General features: G+C 34.0%; 1 protein-coding gene across 1 annotated transcript; it reads right to left on the bottom strand.

Annotated features, from left to right (window-relative positions):
• Window positions 1–780: 780 nt before the first annotated feature.
• On the bottom strand, window positions 781–19,138 carry LOC126846238 (lysosomal alpha-mannosidase-like). The gene is made up of 17 exons (XM_050585511.1): window positions 18,876–19,138; window positions 14,508–14,610; window positions 11,918–11,999; window positions 11,545–11,730; window positions 9,211–9,416; window positions 8,795–8,934; window positions 8,566–8,699; window positions 7,288–7,508; window positions 6,750–6,939; window positions 5,480–5,664; window positions 5,202–5,416; window positions 4,680–4,896; window positions 4,497–4,614; window positions 4,079–4,349; window positions 1,492–1,725; window positions 1,265–1,414; window positions 781–1,140 (listed from the first exon to the last, which is right to left on the bottom strand). Exons 1-17 carry the CDS (start codon window positions 19,038–19,040, stop codon window positions 940–942), a joined length of 3,018 nt encoding a protein of 1,005 aa, XP_050441468.1. The 5' UTR covers window positions 19,041–19,138; the 3' UTR covers window positions 781–939.
• Between the last annotated feature and the right edge of the window lie 644 nt (window positions 19,139–19,782).

The following is a 19,782-nucleotide window of genomic DNA, read 5'->3' as shown; positions in this document are numbered from 1 at the left end:
TTCCGTGGACTTCTGACCACTGTGGGCGAATCTAATGACCTATTCTGACCAAACTTTCTAATTTATGAGCCATAATATTGTTTAATAAATACTAATAAAAAATGGTTGAAAAACCTGAGAAATTTTTTTCCAGTTTTTCCTGATTTCAGGGGTGAAGGAACTGATTTTTTCCACTTTTGACCCACTAAATTACCAACCGCATACGATTTCAGATCTATAGAGGTGCTACACGAGTAATCCGGTCCACAGGAAAAATAATTTATCGTCTCTACAGACACACAAAAAAAAACACATCAATTGAAAACCAATAACTTCTCAGCTAACACATCAAAGCTATACAACAACTTTGTCGCGTTGGTTACCGCAATAATTGCTGAACAACATTTTATTATAGAAATATTGCTTCCATTTATTACATTCTCACTTCTCCTTATAACAATAATAATTATTGTTTCAAATACAAGAAATAAGATCGAATGTAATTCTGCAAATTTGTAAACATAATTGCAAGGGCGAAAACTCGTTTTCCACGGAAAACTCAATTAAAACGATAGGGTATTATTCTTGTTTTTTTTTTTTTTTTAAATAAATTACATTTTCGTCGAGTCACATTCCATCCAACACATACAACTACACTAAAGTGTCTGTACATCTGTGTTATGGCTGTAACTGTGTAATTTATTTTGGGCAAACCTTTAAAAAAAAAAAAAAAAAAATATAAAAACGTTAGCTCGATGTAACCAATTGTTTTATTTATATATTTCACGTACTATAACTCTAAATTTGTTGTTAGCTTATAAAAAAAAAAAAAAATTGTTTAAATAATAATCGTACATTAGTTTTTTAATTAAATAATAGTAATAAATCTATAATAATAATAATAATAATAATAGTAATAATAATAAAAAAATCAAATAATAATTAAAACAAACATGTACGTCATCGTGGTTTCACTGTCAGCAAATAAGTTTTAATGGCCATTGGTCTTAAGAGGACGACGTCTGGTGCGTCTGAATCTTGCTGCCGTGGCTGAGGCTTATTGTCGTGATTCCAACGGTAACGGTCCAAAGATTCCTTGGCCAGGTTCGCGCTTAGGGTCAACTCTTTGTAATCCGTCACGTTTAAATGAGTAAACAAACTCTGAAATGTTAAAAAATACCATACGAGTCCCTTGATGTATTGGAACGCGAGGGGGAAGGAGATCACAGACCTATAGATCGGTTAATTTGTGTAATCGAATAATACAAGCAAGAATTATGCTTACTCTGAGTTTGACGTATTCGGGTAATGATAAAAACCGATCTTCGTCTTTTTCGAAAACGTGTTCCAGTCTTAACAACACTTGATCTTTTCGCCAATGTTCCAACGTCAACACGTGAATATTTAACGGCAGAGTGACGTTCAACAGGGTAAACTGTAAAATGCATATATTTAGTGAGTGTGTTACCATATTATATACATACAATACGACCGTAGAACAAAATCCAATACCGTGGCGTTAAACTTGGAGTTCCATTCGGTCGACCACAGAGTCGTCGGAGCCAATGTAATAACAGGTGACATTGCTGTGTGCAATGCAGACAACCGATGTGCACTGCCAGCCTTGTCGAGTTCATTCAAGTGCAATACATGTTTGCCCCTCGAGACCATTCCTTCTCCAAATTGGTTCTCGTCCAACGGTTCACTGACTCCTTGGCTGTCATCGTACAAAAGTCGACGATGAAGCTGTAACGTACAAACGTCATCATTCACGTTTGAAAACTTTCAAAGTTCTCGTCTTCTACTGGAATTCTGTGTCTAGCGCGATTCAGTCATACAATTCATCTCACATTTCCACTACTTATTCCTCGCCTTTATACCTCAACTATTGCGGGTCGGCCACTCTTATCCTCGAGCCTACACTCGACACGATCTCCCATATCATATCATTCTCAAACCATTTCAGGGTCTTCATCTTCCCCTAGTTTTTCCTACGTTTATTTTCATTACCATTCTTATAGCTTCCGATTCCTCTCTAACCTCGTGACATTTCCAAACCATCTCAGTCTATTTCTCATTTTGTCCGCTGTAGAAGCCACGCGTTACCTCTTATGTATTCGTGTTACCTAAGCATTCTCATCACCGATATACTCATCCACCTATTCCTGTGTATCGCCCAACACTCCGAACCATACAACATAGTCGGCCTCATCGTACCCTTGTAGAGCTTACCTGGGTCATTCCACGTGAAATCACCTAATGGGTGTGCGACTATATTCCAAAAATGTTTGAAATTTTTATCATACATAAATTTTATATAAACAAAATATTTGTTTTTAATTTTTAACTTTTTGACCCCAAAAAATTTTTTTGAAAAATTCAAAAATTCTAGGGTTAAAAAATAATAATAATTTATTAAATTATTAAAACACTTAATTAGAAATTTAACTGTGCAGGTTTCATGTCTATACCACTTCTTCTTCTTCTTGAAGTTCCTCTATCCGTTTCGGATGTTGAAAATCATAATTAATATTGCTTCTCTTTCTAACGACGAACGAAATAGTTCAATTGTTGTTGTACTAAACCAGTCCCGGAGATTTTTTAACCAAAATATCCTTCGTCTACCAACATTTCTCTTGCCTTCTATTTTTCCTTGAAGTGTAAGTTGCAGCAATCCATATCTTTGGTTATTTCTCATTGTGTGACCCAGGTATTCTAATTTCCGTGTTTTTATAGTCTTCAGTAATCTGTCCATGAGATATTTAGGATACGGCGGTACAGCCACATTTCTAATGCCTCAATTTTCTTACTCGATGTTTCAGTTAATGTTCATGTTTCGGCACCATTTAATAAAATTGGAAAGATGTAACATCTTAATATTCTAATTTTAGCGCCCAGTGAAAAATCATGACATTTAAATATCTTAGACATTTTTACGAATGCACCTCTGGCCATGTCAATCCGGCATTTAACTTCCATCCCATGTTCCCAGTCCTCATTTACCCATGTACCGAGATATCTATACTTTTGAACCTTTTCTATTTGCTGTCCCCTAATTAATAGCTTTTCTCTTACATTTTGTTTTTTTCGAAATTACCATATATTTGGTTTTATTTATATTTAGAGACAACCCAAAACTTTCGCTTATGTCCATTATTCTATCTACAATTTTTTTGGAGGCTTGACATATTATCCGCGAATACAACTGTATCATCAGCGTATTTCATGTTGTTTATGCACTCACCATTTACTTTTATGTCCTCGTTAACTTCATCCAAAGCTTTTGGAAGTATGAATTCCGAATATAAGTTAAATAGTAGAAGTGGTGACAGGACGCATCCCTGTCTCACTCCTCTTTTTATTGGAATATCGTTTGACATTTCTGTTTCTACTCGTATAGCAGAAGTTTGGTTCCAGTATAAATTACTTATTATACTCAAGTCTTGATCGTCAATTCCAGTTACTTCTAGTAGTTTTATAACTTTATCGTGTGCAACTCTATCGAATGCCTTTTGATAGTCAATGAAACAAAAACACTCAATAGAACTGAACACGATAAGCTATACCACCATCGGCGGTTAAATTACAGAGTCGGGAACATGAGGTGTTTTTGAATAATTTTTTTTAAAAAATCGACCTCCCTAGGTCCAAAAAAATATTTAAACAATTTTTTTTTTAGATTTTTTGTTATTAAGGGCCTATAAAGAATGTATGATAACAAATTTTAAACATTTTTGAAGTATAGTCGCAGACCCATTAGGTAATTTCACGTGGAATGGCCCACCTATAACTCTCATTGGAACTCTCTTTTCAAATAAAACACTTGACACTACTCTCCATTACTCTCTACGTACATAATTCCTACATTCTCAAACATAACTGAACCCAAAAATTGTCTCAGCTTTATTAGCCACTTGCTCTTTAAAGATAGCAGGCTCCGTCTATCTCTGCCTCTGTTACTCTTACAACTAAACCTTTAGACCAACTTGTTCTCGAGTAATATCACTAAAATTCAAAAATGCCACAATATATAGTATATACTATATAAAATTACTTATATACTTTATGACAACGTTAGAATAATACAATGGAAACTTACCATTAGCTCTAACGTTCCGTTCACTACGCTGGTACCACCTTGTGCTCGGTCAGTTACAATGGTGGCCTGGTGCACAGAGTCTCTGATTGCTAAGCTTGAAGTTACTGGGTAATAATTAGACGCTACCGGTTCGGTTAGGGTCAAATTCCACGAAGAACGGTGATTTAACTTTCTCTTCATCCACCTTCTGCCATTGGAATCCGTGTAAAACGTACCGTTAGACGCTATCTTAGTCGTGTACCGAGTGATCACTTCTTTTCCAATCCATTCCCTGTGATCATTTTACAACAAAACAAGTTAAGGAAATAATAATATACAGATAACGTTTTATTTTAATTTCATTGCTAAACACGAAATAGATCTTACAACTATTCATCAATAGTTCATCAACGGTTTGACGGTAAATGATCGGACTTACATGATCGGCACCGGTCCTACGAGCCATTCGAATTCAATAGACTCCTGTTGGTCATAGATTCTGACTACTTGACTTAGCCAAGAGCTGAACGATTGGTGGACTTCGCTGACATTTTTTCCTACGTCAAAACTAATTCAAAATCCGTTCACAGTTTTACCGAACTCTAGCACAATAGTATTCTACCTTTGTAAACGGTCAATTGAACTTTTTCGGATATGGCGGTTGGCTGGTTTTTCGCCGGTCTAAATATGTACGCCCCGCTGGCGCGATTATCCGCATTAAAGTTGTATCCCTTCATGGCTTCGTAGTAGAAAAAATTCTGTTGCAGCGAATGTCTAGTGCCGTTTTTCTCTATCCATTCCACGAGCCCGCTGGTGCCGTTGAAACCGACGGTCAATTTCTTTTTAAAACGCAAGCAAAAACATGTAAGTAATATTTTAGTATCCAATAATTATCAAAATACTTTTGGGCGAATTCTAAGCGAGGGTACAGTCCGTACTTTTGTTCTTCGATAATTTATAAATTAAAAAGAGACAAATAGTGTGAGGGGCATATCAGTGTCGGTTGTCTGAGATTAAATAAATGTAGCGAGGTCATCAACGGCGCACGGAAAGTAAGTATCAAATGGCAGATGGGTTTTTTGAAAGCAATCGAGTGGACTTTCAGTTTGTCAATATTATTATTCTATTGGTTGATGCATCTCACCCCGTTGCCGATCGTCACCTCCTCGGTCGAGTTCAGCGGGATCGGTCTCGGTGGAGGGTCCAAGTCTTTGATTTTTTCCACATAATAGTTTTTAATGCCCAACGGCGGTACCGCGGTGGCCAGGAACACCAGTTCGTGGGTTGCGTTTGAAGTGCGACCACCGAGCCGGAAAATTTGCCCGGGCAACGTGACCAGCTCGTGTTCGATATTGGCTTCTGTAAGTCTAACACACGGTTATATTACCTAAAAATAAACGTATAGGAATTGTTTAGCATTACCGGCGGAGTTGGCGATTTTGTACTCTGCGTATTTAACGGGTATTCGCACTGGCGTGGTGACGTTATGCGACAGTGGGTTGTACAGTGTGATCACGAATTTCGAATTGTTTTCGGATATTTCACATTCGCTGATGTTGAGCAGCTTACAATAACGTTGTTCGGGATAATCGCTTCCGACCCATTTCCTGGAAAATAAAACACACTGTTTTTATGTTTTTGTAAAAATATACCGACGAAACAATACAATATTGTATTATTATTACTATTATTATCGGTTTGACAATCTTTGGCAGTACATAAAAAAAAAATTACACGTTAAATTTGAAATGGGGTTTTTTTTTTTGCTTTAAGGGGGCTCCATACAGACCATTTTTAAGGAGTTTTGTGTAAGCAATATTTAAGAAAAAATTGGTTTAAATAAATGTCGACCATGTCAATAAATTTACTGGTAAATTTTTATAAGCTTCAAGGTATTATTTTTAATTTAAATCATTTTGTCTATGAGTAAAAGCCATTTTAGTTAATATAACATACATTTTTTGTTCCGTCGCACAGGCTCAACCAGTGATCCGGATAAGTAATATGAAAACAGATTTGAATTCGTCATGAAATTTACTTGAGATCGGTCGGCGTAATTTTTTGATATCTTATTCCTACTATGTATAAAACACGTTTGAACATTTTATAAAATTTCAACATTTTAAAATAAAATTTAGAAAGGGTTAAAATTAAAAATTGATAAAAATGCCTCGACCGATCCTAAGTAAACTTCATGACGAATTAAAATCTGTTTTTAGATTGCTTATCGGATCACTGGTTAGGCCTGTGCGATGGAATGAAAATGATGTGTTTTGACTGAAAAAATGGTCTGTATGGAGCCCCCTTAACTTTTTAAAACAACCCTCGTTAGTCTAACCATCGCGTTCGTTCCATTTTACAATAACATAGGATTGTGACGATACCGATCTGAATCCAACTAAAACAAAGTAAATTTACATTTCCTACTCACGGGCAAGTTGAATTTAATTTAAACCCCTATTACAATATCACACCCAACATAAGCGTTACTCCTTACAGTGGGTGATTTGCATATTTGTATTATATGGCTTAATCTAATGTTAATCTAAAAAAATTTAAGATAGAAAAAGTTATACACAGATATATATTTTGCTATATGAAAAAATCGGTTCGGGGGGTTTGGAAAATACCGCGGGTAGTAAAAACAATACCTAGCGTCGAAGCTAAACAAAATTAATAAACAAATACCAACTTGTATGCAGCCGTAAGCACGTTTTTCGAATCGTTTATTGCTTCGTCCAAGTACAAGGCATAGTCATCAGACACGTGTTGTTTTTCCGTACCGGTAATAGAGTCGTGGTGTTGAGATTGGGCGACGACCATTGCAAGTTTCTGCATTTCTTCGTCGTGTTCTGTACCTAACGCCGAGCCCACTTGCTTCACTGCCTATAATTCCCCAAAAAAATAACGTTACGGTATTTAAATACCCAAAAAAAAAAAAAAAAAAATACTGCAATCGTTACAGCCGCCGATAAGGGTTTAATGATATTTCTACACGCAGTTCTAGAGTGTAAGATCTGAAAATTAACCATTGGGTAAATCGAATTCAGTATGCACCGAAACAATCTATAGTCGGCGGTGTTTGTTCACTCAGTCAAGTTCTTCCCCGAGGCGATTGTTGCTCCTTGTGATTCTTTTTTGGGTTTAAAAACAAAATTTTATCCCTTCTGGCCCGTTAAAAAGAAACGAGTTTGTCAAAAAACAAAAATAGAATCGAAATAATGTCGCACTCGCCTGTAATAAGTTGTTGGCTTTGGAAATCATATACTTCAAATTGGAACGGGACGTGAAGTATCCAGTCCAATAGGAGTGCTCGTCGTGTGCATATGGGAAAAAATCGTCGGTGTCCTTCACGGGCCAAGTGACGTTTTCGGTGTTCTGTAAAGCAGTTAAATAACACTCTGGCGTCGAGTACAGAACGTTTATTTTGGGCTTCATCGTGTTCACGTGTCTGGAAAAAAAACGCAGTTTAGTTGTGGTCGGTGATACTGGGTTGGCCGAGTTAAAAAAATATACATTACTACAATTGATTAATTAATTGTTTAATATAAGAACACAGATAACCACTAAAAATAATAATTATAAACCATATTTTTGAGCTTTAAGTATAAATTGAAATACAAAAAAAAAACCGTTTAAAATTATACATCATAATAAATTATAAAAATATATTTTTGTCCTTGAACAAACATACCAAAAATATACATTTATAGATTTGTTTCTATTGAAATTAAGATGGATTTTCCAATTGATTTTATTTTTTATCATTTAGTACTAATTGTAAAAAACCTATACAAGAACACAGTGGACAACAGGCTTTTATTTTCATTGTTAAATTGAGGATCGCCATTCTTGTTCAATATATCAGTTTGCATTAACCAGGATGGAAATAAAACAATGGTTTTGGTACGTTTGAAAATGGTTTGTTTTGTAACAAACAATTTTAGTAGCTTCGTGTAAACGTACTAATTTATATTTATATTTTTATCATAACTGTTGAACACTAAACTACGTCATATCTGAACCAAACATTCTTTGCTCAAAAACCAACCAATTTTCAGGCCTTCGGGGTGACAACATACCTAGAGTAATAATAGAAGAGTCGTTCCTAATATCGCCTGATCAACACGATTTAAGATAATATTATTACCGAATAACCAGAAGAGACAGTCAACCGGAACTTGCAATCAAGCAAATCATTGGAGCCAGCTATCGACGATAATTAAAATGGCTTGTTTGCTGCCGAAACTGATATCAAACATTTTCCTTGGTTATAGGAAATGAACAAAGTCGTCAGAAATAAGAGAGGAAAACAGTAATAGTCTCTTTATACTTCCTACCCTAATTTACCCGCGGGAGTTGCAAACCTATCCTCCATAGGAACCCACGCATTTCTTGGCACTTTTTTTACTTAGCGCCCCCTCTATGGGTGTGACTGTTGTTAATTTTTCAACGATTCAAAATTTTCAAATGAATTTTGCAGTAAAATGTTGCCGCTTAAATCTTACTTGATTAATTTGTCCATGTTTCTGAACCAAGCAGACGCCACCGAGTAAGTGAAATCGCCTCCCATGGGCATCATTATGTGGTTGGTCTTGTAGGCGGCCGCGTACCGATGCACGTGATTGACAAAGTTTTCTACCTTACCGGAAAAGCCGACAATTTTTTTTTATTAAAACACCAACGGAAATTTGAACTATTTTTATTATTATTATTTGTTAATCACAATCTACTTACTTTTGCGTCTACGTTGTACCCGTGCAGCTTCGGATTGTCCAAAATGGGATCGTCGTTGCACATATACGCGTCGAAGCAAAACCCTTCAGGCGCCACGTACAAGTTGTACAAAATGCTCGTGAACAATTCGCCCCCTTGACCTTAACACACAAAATGTAATACTTAAGAAATATATATATATTCTCAAATCGTACGACTCTAGTGGTGCACTGTAAATAGTATTGTTGTTCCCTCGATGTTAGGCAAAAGTTTTGATTTTTGTCCGGTAAGCTCACAAAAATGATATTATCCCAGCTCTCTTTTCTCGAGTCATATAAAACACAACAACAGTTTAGTGCATTGTGCACTAACCATCGGGAAATTACAATACCTTAAACCGGAATGAAAAATGCGCATCCGGTGTTTAGTATATTTACCCATATTTACATCTGGTCTCCACACCGTTTCCATCTTTTTTTCTAATTTCCTGAATTTCAGGTCTTCGTAATCGATCCGGCCTAATATCAGCCCGTCAAAACCCATTTCCGCAAATTCAGCCGCCACCTCACTCGAATGACCGAACGGGTCTATTTGCCAAGCTACTCGAGGCCGAGCGCATTCGCCAAACGTATCGTTCAGGAACCTATCGAACAAGTATAAAAAATATATACACATAAATATTATATCCTTATTGTTAAATTATTAAGCATCTATAATAATATAAGCGGTATACAAAAGCGCGGGATCGTATTCTGCTGAAAAAATACCACGAGAATATTCTCATGAAAACTAGCATAGTATTTTCTAAATACTTTACAAAAACAAGTGACTTGTAAAATAAACTTATTGTTTTGATAGTCCCGTCGGTTGGGAACCATGAAAAACGTGCCCTTTGAAAATTGTACAACGTTTAATGATGTTGTTTTTATCAATACATTTCAATCGAAAACTTTATTACCAATTTGAGAATTCACGATTTTGGTCGTCATCTTTAATTTGTTATAGGGTTGCAAGTCAACGTACCTGTGTGTTTTATGACTGATAAAAAAAATTGAAACGTTTCACAACCCCCCTCCCCCCCCCCCCCGATAACGTTATTCGAGACATAAAACTTAACGGCGCGGCGCGTTGTACAATTGTCTACATGACAGATCAATCTCAGTCCCTGTGAATTGGAAAATCGAGTTCACAATAACTTCTACTGTTTTGAAACTTAACGTACTTGGACAAGCGTTTTTATGTTACAGTGTTTTTTATTGGCTTCCGAATGTCGTGTCGTGTACTTTACATTTGTATTAAACCTCTCGCTCATGCAACACAGCAAAATATGCAAAATCGTTTTTGTCTCTGAACGCACAATTATCAGTAAAAACATCAATTGTGATGCAACGGAAATAAAACGTTTGGGAGGGGGGGGGGGTACCTTTTTACTCGATGATTTTTATAGATTACAGACAAGCGGTGCATCGCTTAACTGTGTATACTTTAAAATCAACGCTTTAAAGCGTGTACAAAAGTAGTTGTCAACTTTAAATGGAAAGCAAGCGCGCTACCGTAACACTGATTTATTTTGTAAACTCTGGAAGAAAATGTGTAGGTACTATTATCAGATGAAAAACGTACCCCTAAGCTATTGTGGCAAACAATAATAATAATGGGAAAATCAAGAGGTGTTTAACGCAGTCGCGCGGAAGGTACTTTTGTCGTGAGTTGAAAGCAAAAGCCGTTGAAAAGAACAATTATTATTTCCATAAGAACTTCCGGTTAACGACAATACCTTCTTAACGGATAATTATTATTACTGGCCGTATACACACTATAAGTACAAGTTAGACGTAAACAATGCAAGTCGAGTTGGATATAATGATAATAATAAGGTGCGCGTTAATTGTTATTCATTGTAATCAGTGGAACGGACGGTAAACTAGTTAGTTTTTCTTTAATTTATTTAATCAACCTTAATTAACCATTTTTATTTTTATTTCAGATATCATTTTGAATGAGGGGAACGGAAAGCGTTTACAAATAAGGACTAAAACGCGAAGTCACTTTCAGAAGTGTCTACCAAACCGATTTTAATCATTTTTTTGTTGTTTTATAGTTTAACATCTTCTCTATGGAGGGCTAAAAGGCTGATTTTTTTATTTTTGTTTTCAACAAATATTTATAAGCATTTTTATTTTTACTTTTTTATAGTATACAATACATCTAACTACTTTTTTAATCGCTAGATCAAAAATCGGCCTTTTAGCCCCCATAGAAAAAACAGTACTTATTTATAGCACAGAAACTTACAAAATTGTCTCAATTTAAATTTACATATTTTATAACATAACAATTATTCCAGTGTTTGCTTAGAATAAAAATACCAAAACCAGCGCCGAGTTAAAGCAGGCAACCTTAACAACAACCATAATATGTATTTTCGTTGAGTTTCCTAAGGAATACGTGACCAACATGTATAATGTGTGATTTTAGTGTGTACTCGATCAATGCTGGTAACTAATTACAGGACATTTTCCAACTGAAAAATTAGCTAATATTTTTTTTTTTAATTTTAATTAAAACTAATTGTATTTGAAGACATATTTATTTTAGGAAAAGGGTTTCTAGTTTTTGCGCGGCCTTAATCCCTCGAGGCCTCCCTAATTGGGTTTATGTATGCTTAATGTACTAAAAAATTAAATATTTGTTCTTAATTGGAATAGAACAAAAACAGAGGTTTTTTTTTTAATTGCTACGTTTTATACTGGCTTAGAAACGATACTCACTTAAGACCCAAAGTCATTTGATCAATGAGCGCCGAATAATAAGGCGAAGCTTCGTCGCTCATTACCCAACCGCCGTGTAACAGTTGTAACCTTCCTTCGTTTACCAAAGTCCTCAAGCTGTTTCTGTTCCATTCGTCTTGTTCTTGCCACCAACGCCATAAAAACGCGGTTTCCACAAATACGAATCTGATGAATCCAAACAAGAGTCGACCATTGTTATTAGAGCATAATATAATATTATTATAATTAGGTAGAAAATATAATAAAGCGATTACAATAATATCATGTGTTCGGTGGCCAGAGTCAATGCAAACTCGGTGGTCAATAAAAAAAAAATACATATTTAAATATATATTGTATGTTTGTTGTTTACCTCCGGTTTTTGTTCTTCAACAGTTCAGAAACCACCGAATCTAAAATGTATTGCACTCCAAACGGCGCGTGGACTTTGTTGCCTAGCCGAAAACAGAAAAACGAGAGATTTCATTATTTTTATAATAAACCCCAATCACATGCACCTCAATACGATGTGTCTTAAGGGGGGTGTATTAAAAGTGGTAGGTTTTTTTTAGGCCAACAAATCCGTATATTTTGTACAGAATTGCTTCCCTTTAATGGGATCGAAAGCGGACGGTTTTTTAAGGAGTGTCTCGTCGTGGCAATATTTAAGAAAAGGAGATTTTATTAAATTTCAATTTTGTCAATTTGTGAAAAATTATTTCGTTATAGCAAAATTGCGAGACTTTCGCTAATCCGATTTCAATTCTGTAAAAAGATTTAAATTTAAAATTCAAATTTAATGAAAACATTTATTTGCCTTTTTATCGGGCTACGTTGAAAAATACGTTTTTTTTCTTATTAAACAAATTGAATTTAAAAAAAAATGTAATAATAAAACGCATTTATTTTAGATACATAAAAAAATAAAAAAAATGCATTTTTATTTTAATTAATTAATAACTTCCAAGTAAGATAATGCAAATTGTATAGTTTTTTTGCAATAACATTAAAAACGACAAACTAAAATTCCCTTCCATCAATACATTAAGCAAGCATTGAAAAATCTACATTTATTTTTAAAATTGACGGATTAAGCGTTTCAGACTACGGTTAAAATTACAATGAGACAATGAATAGGCAATATTTGTCGAAACTTGATCTAAGACTCATTTTAAATATGTCAACCAATTATTAAAAGGTTAATAAATAAAAAAGTTTTTCATTTTTTTTGGCATATCTATTTCTCACAGATTTCAATTTTTTTTTTTTTTGAAGCTTAGCTACTACTTTTTCTACGAGGGCTAATGGGCCGATTATTGATTTTAGCTATTAGAAAATTAGTTAGATTTTTATTAGAAAAACTAAGTATAACAAAAGCTCATTGAGTTACAACTCTACAGCTTTGAAGTTTTTGTTGTTTTTCAATGACAAATTTTAAACGACCGTTAACTTTTGGTTTATTCTTCTTTAAGACATAGAGATGAACAGCTTAGGTTCCTTCGTGTTAAATAAAGCTTAGGCGTTATTTTTTTATCTGAATTTTCTATCAAAATGTGGAAAAACAATTTTTTTCTTGGTAACATTGTAAATGGCCACTGCGATGGTTTGACAAAAACATGACAACTACCCTTAATGAATCTTCGTTATTTTGTCAACACGAATATAATATATACAGCCACGTGCACTACAAGCCGTTTTAGTTTGGCTATTAAACGGTGAACTTCTTTCACCCCACGAAAATAGAGTTTTCACTAAAAATGCGAAGCCGATGATAAAAAAACGATTGTATCCATCACAAAAATAGAAGCCAATTTTTTCAGAAAAAACGACTGTGCAAACTGATAAACGTTTATTAAATTGAAACACGCTCTGAACTGCGTAGAAAATCAATAGCACTCTTCCAGGACAACATGATTTAAAAGAAATCATAATGAATTTGTGTTAAAACTCATTAGCCAAAATAGTTTGGACAAGCGAGATTTTTTTTCTCTTAACCTAAGAAACAGATTATAATACAGCTATAGGCTGCATAGCATACGAATACATTAAGCTGTATTATTTATTTTATTTAAACCAAGTTGAACTTTACGTGACCTATCGCCGAGCATAGGAATATTGGATCGATGGTTATTTAATTACTGTTTAATGAAACTGTTGTTGTTGGAAATTAAATTCAAATGCCCACATATTTTATTACTGATACACATATTGGCTGCTATTCTAAGATTTGCGATAATATCAATATATTTTGTACTATGACCATCGCATCGTCTACATTGAATCTATATAATATGAACTGTTCGATATTAAACATTATTACACAGATCCGCCGTTCACAATAAATTATACGTTTGCAAGTGCAATTACCGTTAGCTTAATTGACAATTTCTTTTTTTTTTCTTCATTAATCGATACGGTAACGGTGGCATTTCAATTAATTACCATTTAAAACATCCATGTACATTATCGAATTCTGTTTTATGTTTTTTTATTGAGTGCTAATTAAACGGCTACAAAAACCGCAACGTGCGAATAATCGAAATCATTATTTTGTTTTCGTTAATCAAATATTATAATATATAACAAGCCGTCGGCCAAATCATATTGTCTGCTAAGTGGGCAGGCAGTGTAAGTAATAATGAAACATGAATAAATAACTATATACAGTCGTTGTCCGTTTATGTATAAAATATACTACTTATCAATCGCCAATCAAAACAACGACGAAGGAAAAATTTATTATTCACTAAAATGATTTCTTTGTGAAACACGACCGTGGAAAATATTATAATTTATTGCTTCCATTAAACGTTGTATATATTATGGAATAATTAGTTTGAATAATATTGAAACATTGCCCTTAGATGACCTCTTGCCTTCGCAGAATTTCGCAGGTTTTGTGTTTAAACTGTGTAAAACATACTTTTTGGATTAAAAAAATATATTTTTTAAATAATACCAACTGCCATAATAATACTGGTCGACGGTTTTCAGCCATCCGACGTCGTCATGAGTGTGCGCGATCAGATGGACGTTTAACTTGTGTGGATCAACTGCATTACAAATCTAAAAAATCAAATTTACAATGGTTTTTTTAATCGAAATTTAAGTATATATATATTTAAGATTGGATTTGTATTGCACAATCTTTCACAATCAATTCTGGACAGTACCGAGTAAGGAGACAAATTTATTTAATTTTACATAATTGAAATTGGACCGACCGTAGTCTCACAATTTTGATTTTTTTTAAACAGGCGTTTTTTTAACCACTTACATGCCTTAGAAAAAATTGTATACGTTAAAAACACTACCCTAATGCAGTACATTGTTAAATTTTCTATTCCTAGTTTAAAACGATACTCTTCCCTCGACATTGGTTTTCTTCGAACTTTCTCCTTGGAACACTGCGTAATAAATTATGTCATTCACTCCTTTTATCTTTACTAAGGAAAACGAACAACACATAAATTTTAATTCCCAGTATACAACATACAGCGATTTTAACCTACTTTCATCTTAAAACTGTCTAATTTCAACAATTGTGACTACTGGTAGACTTAAGAAGGAAATCGGAGACAAACAAAACAGCTGATTATATCAAAAATAATACCATAGTATACCTAAACATGTACCAGATTATTTTGTTAATACATAGATAAATACAGTAGAAGCACTATGGAAGTCATATTCTAGTCTAAAGTGGAAGTTATATTCTGGTCGACCGCATTCTATTAATGTAAATGTGATATATTTAAATACATAACCCAATTATGATAATTTGACAAGAATTGAAAATCAAGTTACCTAATTCTGCTCTCATAAAAAAATTACACAAAACGTTTGAGGTTCAAGGTCTAAGAACCTAGAATCTAGAACCTAGGTTAAAAGAGAATGGAGTCCAAGCATAATTGTGTATGAAGTACTTACTCAAATTGTTAGTATAGGTTGTAGAATAAATTATGAGCATTTTATTTATGATCATGATTCCTATTAAATGTAGATATATTAACTATGTTTATGAAAAATCATGTAAAATAATTGATATTATTTTGTTACTTAATGTTGACAATTTTTAAAGTTTGTCTATTTAGTAACGTTAAAAAATGGATGCATTGAAAAAATAAATAAATTTGAGTATACTCGAGTTTCAGTGTAAAAAATATAAATTGTTTTGTTCATTGATTTAAAAAAAAAATGTTTTTGTTTCATTCAAACAGGTGTCTCAAAAAAATCAATCGAAAATAACAGCTGTGAATGAAATCTCTTAATAAATCTCACGACCATGGTTTACGATTATGATAGTCTTTTGTAAGTCGTGGCCATAGAGTCACAATATATAGAGGCACATGTTCTATACTAAATAAGTACAATTCGGTTAGGTTAGGCTGTAAAGCATTCGTATAAAATATTACTTTCACTTGCATTAAAACATATAGCATTCCTTCTCTATTATCTTAACTTTTATGTACTCTCAAAAACATGAACACTTGAATTTTATTTTAAAAAATATTCAATACTCCAAGGCGTTTTCATGAAGTCTATGAGTATAGGAGTACCTTCTTTTTACAGAGCAGCCACGTTGGATAAAACCCGTTTTAATACGAAAATTGGTGGTGACGCTACTACTTGTGTTATCATTTCCACGTTACTATCACCACGATTTGAGATAATGTTATTATCTTTAATTCTACTAGTCACATGTAAATTATGGGAGCAGGTTGTTAAACAATTAAGTATTTTTATGTCTGGTCAAATTTCAAAAACGTTGAACTATTATGAAGTAAGCGAAAAGGCGAGCTGCACGGTGTGATGAGAATGACGAAATAAGAAATTAAATTTTTCCAGCACATAACATATTTTGTAATTTGTTGCACTGTACAGCCATGTGATACACATTACAAAACATATTTAGTACATTATCAAATTATCATTTTAATTTACATATTATTGATAAGGATTATACTGTACACCACTTAACTGTATTTAACACAGTTTTATTTATTTCCATTTAAAGTGGGTATACTGTCTCGTGCATTTTACTTGGTTGGCTTCAATAATGTTACTATAAGGCTCTATACAATTTTATCCTATACGACAAGGTGCAGAACACTGTACACCGTATAACTGGGCACTGGCGATGGAAAGACGTTACTACGACGGACACGAACCAGTCGGTGGTTTACCTACGACCGAGATAAAAATAATGCATTTCAAATGTCAATTCAACATTATATTAAACGCCGTGCAAAGGTCGCCGCCAGTGTTGGTTTATCGGCTCGTTAGGATTATTGTACAAGAACCGAGATCCCAAGTCTGGCGAGTATGTACAATCGGTATTATCAAGCAACGAACAAAATATAAAAACTAATACACAAGTTAATTATATATAATAATATATCCGAGCTAAAAAAAAATTAAACCAATACTTTCTCGGCTAAGCTAAAAAAAAGTGCCGGCGTGTTCCCTACCGTCACACGTTAGCATTCTTTTGCGTTTCAATTGAGTTTTATTGCACAGACTCACCAGATGTACATAATATAAATGATATTATAATTGACACATAAAGGCAACTCGACCAGTAGACGTGGCCGGGTGACTTGAAAGTGTGACGACCCAAGAGATACAGTTAAAAAAAAAAAACACATCGTAATGTCAAAAATGTAAATAACGGCTATTACAAGTTGAAACGGGTGTGGACCTATTCGACCAAAACTCATAACCGATTTCCTTTTGGGCTACTTAAATTTAGACACTAAGCCAAACAAAAAAAAATATTTGAGAACCAACGGTGTAAAAATATATAAAAATTATAATAATTTAATATGAACATTCTATGTTTTTAATTTGTATTTAACTACTAAAGTTTTTGTGTGCTGCCAGCTGTGCAGCACCGGCCACCAGTATTCATTCGTTTTTAAAAGTCTTGTCTGATTCGAGCTAAATTATGGAACTTAGTTATTTAATAAATTTAATTTATTGTTTATGTTAATTGTACAATAAAAAAACGTTTAATAAAATCAAAATAAATAATAAATAATATACAAACTATACATGGAGGAGCATTGTTATTTGCCAATAAAGCTTATTGTAATGATTGGATTTAAATCCATGTCAATAGAGGAAGCAGTGAGACTGGTATTTGTTTGAACCGATACATATGTAGATACACCATACAGAAATGTTGCTTTCTCTACATTGGTAGCAAAAAAATAAAACGTCAAGTTTTACTTGATAATTATTTTTGAACTTATATTTATCGATTAAAAATACTAAATATTTTATTTGATTACAAGTTTTTATAAAGGAAATGATAACTTGCAACCAACACTGGCAAAACGATATTGAATGTTCTTTACAACAATATGCCATTTCGTCGATAAGTTAATCCAAATTTCAAGTTATACTTATTATAAAAATAATGTTCTATTAACATACGATTTAAACCGTTAAAATAGACCAACTAACAAAAATCTAATTAACTGACTAAAAAAAAAAAAACAATGACTGAGCGGATCTGCTTCCATCATCATCATTATCACTCCATTATAGATCTACCTTTAGCCTAATTTTCAGACCCTAAGTTGTTAAACTACTCCCAATAAAAGCGAAATAAAATAAAAGTTTCTACCCCTTCTGGGGGAAGAGATTAATGACAATGGCTTGGGGTTTTCACTGTATACCGGTAAAACTCAACAATATCTCACACAAGTTTGAAAGTAATTAAACTATTTTTAAACAAGTTCCGAAATTGTAACTCGAAGAATGTGTACATTTTTAGGGTGTTTTTTTTTAATTTTTCAAAGGGAAGGGGTGAACTTTCTTTACTTTATAACGTACCTTTCATATTTCTGATCTATAGACAAGTTACACGAATTGATGATTAATTTTATCATTCAAGGTTACCCAGAAAAGTGAATCTTCCAAAACAGGCATGATTGTTATAGATTACGAAATTCTCCTATCTTTGCGCGCATTTGCTCCAGTTATTGGAAAACGTTATCACTTATAATATGACAAACTAAAACGGTAGAATACTTTATTTTTTTCAAGTCTGGGGCAAATTTCCCGCGTGGTAATATCTAGCAATCACGCCTTTTATCTACACCCCTTCGAGCGTACCTAGTATTATATTTGTCTACCGCACTCGTCGTAAATTTTAAACTTAATAAATTTGGTTATTGTCCAGTTAAAAAGTGGAATAATTTAAAAAAAAAAAAAGGCTTCTATTGTTTGTTTTTTCCCCAAAAATCGCTGACGTCGAGACAGCAGCTCGTACGGTATTTTTTGGGGTTTTTTTTTTTTCTTACTAATATATCTGTCTTTCTCACCTTGTTGCCGCATTGGCTGTCGGCCGAGGACTTTTGCGCTTTTGCCCAGCAATTGGACGGCACACAGCCGCAGCACAACACCGTCAGGACTAACACGGCGAACCGGTACGGGGAAACACGTGACGACGAGGCCGGCCGGTCAGAGGACGACGCGCGAACAGCCATGCCAGTGCGGTACGGATACACAACTGATGCATAACTGACCGCGCGCGCGTTACACAAAAACACAACCAGTGTGTGTGCCTTATACCTATTACTATTATTAATATATTATTAAAATAATATTATATAGCTATAAAAAAATATATATACTTGCACGTATAAACGAACATACGCGGACCCAAACGAGCGTTACATGGAACAAACGCACTCCCGTATCTTACCGAAATACAACATATATATATATATATATATATTATATACCTACATAATTTTTTTTTATTACTATTATTATTACTGTACGTTTCTTTTTATTCTCATCGTCCCCGCCTCGACCGACGGCCGGCCGCGTTATACCCGTAACGTACTATTTTATATATAACAACGTAGGTACCACACAAACATCACTCTTATCGCCGGAAAGGCTCTTATTTTTATTATTATTGTTGCAGGGTGATTCACTAGGGAAATCATTTTTTTTTATCATAATTTACACGTCACCTTTAAGAGATAACGGAAAATATGATTATTTAACAATATTCCGAATCGGATAATGATTAATGAACTGTGCACTTTATTCTTGAACGACCCATGTTAGATTTAAAGCGGTCGTTTTGATCCTGAACATATTTTGACTGCTTCTTGAGCCGGATTAAGGAGGGGGAGAGCTAATAAGGTTATTGGGCTATAGCCCAGTCCTTCAAGAAAAAAAAAGAGGTCCGAGAAAAATGTTGGCTTTATTTTTTTT

Source organism: Adelges cooleyi, unplaced genomic scaffold (assembly GCF_023614345.1).
Source record: "Adelges cooleyi isolate 19-005CV unplaced genomic scaffold, UGA_ACOO_1.1 ACOO_flye_CR_arks_rails_tigmint_CR_PRNA_9, whole genome shotgun sequence".
NCBI classification, from domain to species: Eukaryota; Metazoa; Arthropoda; class Insecta; order Hemiptera; family Adelgidae; genus Adelges; species Adelges cooleyi.
This window is presented reverse-complemented; position numbering and strand designations above follow the sequence as displayed.

Bases quoted from the DNA above. Each gene is read 5' to 3' on its own strand.
- LOC126846238 (XM_050585511.1), bottom strand. From the start codon at position 19,040: ATGGCTGTTCGCGCGTCGTCCTCTGACCGGCCGGCCTCGTCGTCACGT. The intron at 7,509-8,565 runs GTAAGATTTAAG...TTTTTTTTCCAG, and splicing joins AACATGGACAAATTAATCAA to ACACGTGAACACGATGAAGC. The intron at 1,141-1,264 runs GTAAGCATAATT...TTAACATTTCAG, and splicing joins CCGAATACGTCAAACTCAGA to AGTTTGTTTACTCATTTAAA.